The following is a 6032-nucleotide window of genomic DNA, read 5'->3' on the forward strand; positions in this document are numbered from 1 at the left end:
AAGCGAGACCCGGGAAGGGAGGGAGGGAAGGGATCTGGTCAGGTCCAGCCTCCCCAGGGCAGCTCCCGGTGTGGGAACGCCAGCCTGGATGGAGCCTCATCCCTGAACGGACCCTGAGCTCAGGGAGGATAAATCAGGGGGACAAAAAGCTCCTGCAGCCCTCGGCTGAGCCTCCCTCCTCCACTCTGCAGGGAACACCGAGGTCTGGGACCCCCTTGTCCCTCCACAGCCCCCCGGGAGACTCCAGACCCTGGAAAGGGAGAGAGGAGCCACTCTGGGCTCCCACCACGCCAGGGGACAGCGGCCAGGAGCAGGAGGCTGGGGGAGCACAGGGACAAGGGGACACCTCCCAGAGCTGTCCCTTCCCAGGGATGCCCCGAGGGCAGGGGGACTCACTAAGCCAAAGGCTCAGGATCAACCAGCCCAGAGCAAATCCATCCCCCACGTCCTTCCCCAAACCCACGGCTCCCCTGGCTTGCTGGGCAGCTCACTGAGGGGCTGGAAAACCTTCCAGCTTGTTTTGTGGTCCTCAAAGCTTCCCAGCTCCAGCAGTGAGGCTGGATTTATCACCAGGCCCCAAACCAAAGCAGTTCTCCTGCTGTTCCATCCCTATCTCGCTGTTGTGACGTCCCCAGGGCTGTATCTGGTGTTTTGGAGCTCCTGGCCCTGCCAATCTGTCCCCAAGGCCGTGGCTGAGAGCCAAGAGCCAGGAGGGAGCCTCAGCTTCACCAGGAAGTTCGTGGAAATGGGGACAACCCTCTGTTCTCACAGGAAGCTCCTGGAAATGGGGACAGCCCTCTGTTGTCACAGGAAGCTCCTGGAAATGGGGACAGCCCTCTGTTGTCACACCACCCCACCAGAGACCCCAGCCCAGGCTCTGAGCACGGAGCCAACCCCGCCCAGGAGGTGTCAGAGCCCCCAGGGCCCAGCCAGGGCCAGGTACCGGTGCTGGCCGCGGTGCCTCTGCTTTCCACGCCGTTTTCCAGGGCAGGATCTGCCTTCTCCTTCTCCCTCCTGCGGGCCACCAGCCCTGCCAGCTGGGCCTTGGTGCTGAGCTTGCCCACGCTGCGCTCCCAGCTCTCCATCCTGGGCTTCTTGCTCTGGGGCTGGGGGTCCTGTGGGCACAGCCAGGGTCAGGGGGCTCCAGCTTGGAGGGGATTGGGGATAAAAGCAGCAGAGACACCAGGAGAGGGGCCTGAGGGGGAATTCTGCCCGGCAGGGATGGCACAGGCCGGACAAACGGGGATGTGGATCTGCAAAGCTGCCCCTGGAGATCCACGTCCCACTGCCAGAGAGCTCAACCCAGCCTTGGGATGGCCCTGGGTGCTGAGGAGGCAGAGAAAAGAATCTTAAAGGACCTTAAAGCCCATCCCATCCCACCTTTCACTATCCCGGGTGGCTCCAAGCCCTGTCCAACCTGACCTTGGACACTTCCAGCCACAGCTCCTCTGGCAATCTGCTCCAAAGTCTCCTTAAACCCAACCCAACCCTCCCCTGCCTCAGTTCAGACCATTCCCCCATGTCCTATCCCTCCCTGCAGGGTAAAAGTTGTTTTCTCTGTGTTTTATCAGCTCCTTTCAAGGCCACTGAGCAGCCCTGGGTGCCTGCAGGTGGCCCAGCCGTGGATCCAGTGAGTCTGAGTGCCCTGGGCACAGGGATTAGTGCCAGGCCAGGGACCACGGCTGGGATTAACCCCGGGCACGGCAGCTTTGATCCAGCCCAGCAGCCCCGGGGCAGGGCTGTTTGTTGGGATAATCCCTCCCCTCCAGGCCGGGGCTGGCAGCTCTTTTGTTCTGCCTGAATGCACAGCCCAGCCCAGAACACTGAAATCCTGCCTGAAGCAGCAGCAGGGCCAGCAGAGCTGTTCTCCCCGAGGAAGGGAGGGTGGGGACAGGATGGGGACAGCTCCATGCCTGCCTTTGTCACCAGCCCAGCCTGCAATCCCCAGAGATCCCGGGCTCCTCTCAGCCCAGCGCACTCGGCCTTTGGGAGCTGCTCAGGCGTGACACGAGCCTGGTGTCACCCAGGGAGGGACACAACGGGCACACAGAGCGCCAGGCCAGAGCAGCGGGGCTGGGGAAGGGCAGGGCAGGCTGTGCCCCTCTCACCTCCTGCAGGATGTCCGTGGGTTTTGTCTGGGCCCTGGGCTTGGGGCGGGCTTGGGCCGGGTCCTCGTCAGAGTCGGAATCCACCAGGAGCCGCCGGTTCTGGGCCTGCTCCAGCATGGCCCTGCTGGGACACAGGAGTGCTGCGGCTGGATCCATCCCACTGCCAGGCCCTGCTCACTCCAGGGCACCTGGGAGCAGCACAGGAGCCTCGGGATCCCCCTTCCCAGGGGGTTCTATGGGATCAGGTTCAAGCCTGAGGGGTGGGAAAAATGGGATCTGGAGCTCCAGCCCAGAGCGGGGACTGTGCCCATGGGAGGACTGAATCCCCCCCAGCAGCCCAGATCCCACAGAATCCCAGCCTGGTTGGCTTGGCAGGACCTCCCACTCCTTCTCCCCGAACACTTTGCCAGGACAGGCTGGGATCTCCTCTCACCCCCCCAAATCCTGGTCACTCAGCCCCCCTCTCCCAGCCCCCTCACTTCATCTCCTGCTCGTCCTCCTCCTGCTCCTTGCGCCTCTGCTCCTCCTCCAGCTCCTTGTACTGCTTCAGCATGGCCTCAAAGTCCACGTTGGCCTGCCGCTGGTTGAGCTCCTTCAGCTCCTGCAGGTTCTCCAGGACCTCCATCTCCAGCTTGGAGTCCTTGGTTCGGTTCTCCAGGACCTGGGTGGGATAAGTTGGGATATTTGAGGCAGCAGAGCCTGACAGAAGCCCCCAACCAGCTCCCCACGCTGGATGAAGCGCAAGAGGATCCTCCTCATCCTCATTTTTGGGTAGGACAGGAAAGCCTGAACGGCTACAAAGTCACTGCTGTGGCTGGGGAGGGTCAGGCAGAGTGGCAGAGGTTCCCCTGCAGCCCTTGTACCTTCATGGGATTGTTGAGCTCCTCCTCTTCCCTCTCCTTCTGCATCCTCTTCTCCTCCTCCTCCAGGAGCTTCTCTGCCTGGAAGTTCCTGGTGGCTCCGTGCTCCATGGTGTAATCCGTGTTCTCGGGGTCTGTCTGGGGGGGAACAGCAGCAGAAGAACTGAGGGTGGGGATCCTGCTCCAGGCAGCCCACAGGCACCCCCAGAGCCACACAGCCCCCAGCTCCATCAACTGGCCAAGGGCTGATGCAGCCAAAACCCCACCCTGAGACTCGGCTGTGGCGTTTGTGTGCTTTCCCAAACCCACCACGCTCTTTAATACATCAACCAGAAAATCTCAGATTAGTGAACAAAAACCCCACTCCATCAGCCTTTGCTGGGCAGGAGAGTCAGGGAATCATGGAACTCCCTGAGCTGGAAGGGACAGCAGCTCCTGCCTCTGAAGGGGACAGCCCCACCAACCCCATTGGCCAGAGGCTCCTGGCAGCCCCCATTCCCTGGGGGAATTCAGCACCCCACCACCCTGGGAAAAACCTTTCCCTGATCTCCATCCCACACCCCTGGGGAAAACCTTCCCCTGATCTCCATCCCAAACCCCTGGGGAAAAACCTTCCCCTGATCTCCATCCCACCACCCTGAGGGGAAAAAACCTTCCCCTGATCTCCATGCCACCACCCTGGGGAAAACCTTTCCCTGATCTCCATGCCACCACCCTGGGGGAAAACCTTCCCCTGATCTCCATCCCACACCCCTGGGGAAAACCTTCCCCTGATCTCCATCCCACCACCCTGGGAAAAACCTTCCCCTGATCTCCATCCCACCATCCTGGGGAAAACCTTTCCCTGATCTCCATCCCACCATCCTGGGGAAAACCTTTCCCTGATCTCCATCCCTGGCACAGCTCCAGCCTCTCCCTGGTGTTGAATTTGCAGCAACCCCGACGAGGGGAGAGATGAGGGAATCTGACTCCGTGTTCTTAGAGGGCTAATTTATTATTTTATGATCTATATTGTATTAAAGAATGCTATACTAAACTGTATAAAGAGTAGTGAAAGGATACAGACAGAAGGCTTAACAAGAATGATAATGAAAACTCTCTGTCTGCCAGAGTCTTGACACTGCTGGCTGTGATTGGTCATTAAATAAAAACAACTCATACGAAACCAATCAAACAGCCACCTGTTGGACAAACAATCTCCAACCACATCCCAAAGCAGCAAAACACAGGAGAAGCAATCAGACAATGATTGCTTCCCTTTTTCCCTGAGGCTTCTCAGCTTCCCAGGAGGGAAATCCTGGCGGAGGGATTTTCCAGAAGATGTGACAGTGACAGTCTGGGATGCAGCTGGAGCTGAGGCCAGGCTCACCTTGGAGGTGATCTCAGCCAGGCTGGGGCTCAGGGGGGCTCACCTTGAAGGTGATCTCAGCCAGGCAGCGAGTGCACTTGATGTAGAAGCGGAAGATGGGCAGCCCCAGGTAGGACTCGTTCTGCACCGTCTCCTTGCGGGCGTTGAACTTCTTGCCCTTGTAGATGTACTCCCCACACGTCTTGCACCTGGCCAGGGGCAGGGAAACGTCCACAGGGGGCAACAGGGATGGGGTGGGGGATTTATGGGGTGGCCAGGATGAAGGAGGAATTGAGAATCTGACTCTGTGTCCCTGCTCCTGGCACTGGGTGGGCTTTGAGGCCCTTCCAACCCATGCCAACCCCTCCCAGGGGGGACCCCACGGTCCCAGGGGTGACCCCACGGTCCCAGGGGTGACCCCATTATTCCAGGGGTGACCCCATTATTCCAGGAGTGACCCCACGGTCCCAGGGCTGCTCTCACCTCATGTTGAAGGGAGCCATGAGCCTCACCACGTACTGCCGGTCCTTGGGCAGCTTCAGCTTCGGGATCTTGGCCGGATCGAAGTCCGGGGGGTAATATTTCTGTGGAGAGAGGAGATTTGGGAATGCTGGGAGTGTTTCTATGGACACAGAGCGGATTTGGGAACGCTGGAGCACCGGGAATCTCCTCACTCCCCACAGCTCCGCCAGGAGGCTGCAGCCAGGTGGGGCTCGGGCTCTGCTGCCAGGGAACAGCGATGGGATGAGCGGAAGCGGCCCCGGCGGGGGTTTGAAGCGGATACCGGGAATTCCTTCGTGGGAAGGAATCGGGTTCATAAACTCTGAATGCGCTGCCCAGGGGGGTCTGGACTCTCCATCCCTGGAGGTGCCCAAGCACGGCCTGGACGGGCACGCGGCGCTCGGGGCTGGGGACAGGGCGGGCACCGGGCACAGCTGGGACTCGGTCCCGGGTCTTTTCCAGCCTCGATGATCCCGGGATCCCGAGCGACTCCCGAACCAACCGGGACCCCCCCAGCGCCCTCGGGGAACCCTCCCCTGGCCCCGCCCGGCTCGGGACGCTCCCCCGGCCCCCTCGGCGGGGATTTTTCTCCAACTCACGTTCAGCACTTTCCGTTCCGACATCGCTGCGGCTTCTCCGAATCCCCGGTGCTGCCGGTGCTGCCCCCGCGCTCCTCGCCGCTTCCGGGTGTGGCCCCGCCCCCTCCGCCGCTCATTGGCGCAGCGAGCCGCTGCCTCCCCGATCCTCGCCTATTATTGGCTGATCCAGCTGCCAGTCAAAGGATCCGCCCACGGCTGTTGTACAACTCAGCCAAGAGTCCTCCGGAAAGCCGCGGCCTCACAAGGGGTTCCGCGCATTCTTCGGTCCTGGCGGGCGGCTGTCCTTCGGCTGGGGCAGGGGAACCCCGGGGCTGCGACGTGGGGCAGGGGAAGCCTAGAGCTGCGATCTGGGGCTGAGGAAACTCGGCTTCCTCACAGCAACACGGGATGTGGGCCCCGGTGTCCCCTGATCTCCCCTGACGCGTACTCATCATGTAGCTAACAGTCCCCAGACAGTCTGGTTTGTGTTTAAAACGTCACGTTCTTTCTAAAAACCGAGGACTCTGAGGCCTGTTGAGTTTGCAGCCGTTTTTTTCGCTCACTCCACTGAGCATGCGCAGCCCGTGGCAGCCATGCTGTACGGCACCTCCGCGCTGCGCATGCGGCGTTGCTGTTG

At 60.9% G+C, this 6032-nt stretch overlaps 1 protein-coding gene across 1 annotated transcript in view; it reads right to left on the reverse strand.

The window, feature by feature from the left end:
- The window catches only part of YJU2 (YJU2 splicing factor homolog), a 6153-nt gene extending 649 nt beyond the window's left edge, over positions 1-5504 (reverse strand). The window contains exons 1-7 of the mRNA XM_031064733.1: positions 5417-5504; positions 4800-4900; positions 4381-4525; positions 2972-3106; positions 2588-2769; positions 2109-2229; positions 944-1115 (exon numbers count right to left, since the gene is read on the reverse strand). Coding sequence (XP_030920593.1) covers positions 944-1115; positions 2109-2229; positions 2588-2769; positions 2972-3106; positions 4381-4525; positions 4800-4900; positions 5417-5440 — 880 coding nt within the window. The 5' untranslated portion in view covers positions 5441-5504. The remainder of the gene's footprint in view (positions 1-943; positions 1116-2108; positions 2230-2587; positions 2770-2971; positions 3107-4380; positions 4526-4799; positions 4901-5416) is intronic.
- Positions 5505-6032: the final 528 nt, after the last annotated feature.

This window comes from Geospiza fortis, unplaced genomic scaffold (genome assembly GCF_000277835.1).
Source record: "Geospiza fortis unplaced genomic scaffold, GeoFor_1.0 scaffold569, whole genome shotgun sequence".
Taxonomy (NCBI): domain Eukaryota; kingdom Metazoa; phylum Chordata; class Aves; order Passeriformes; family Thraupidae; genus Geospiza; species Geospiza fortis.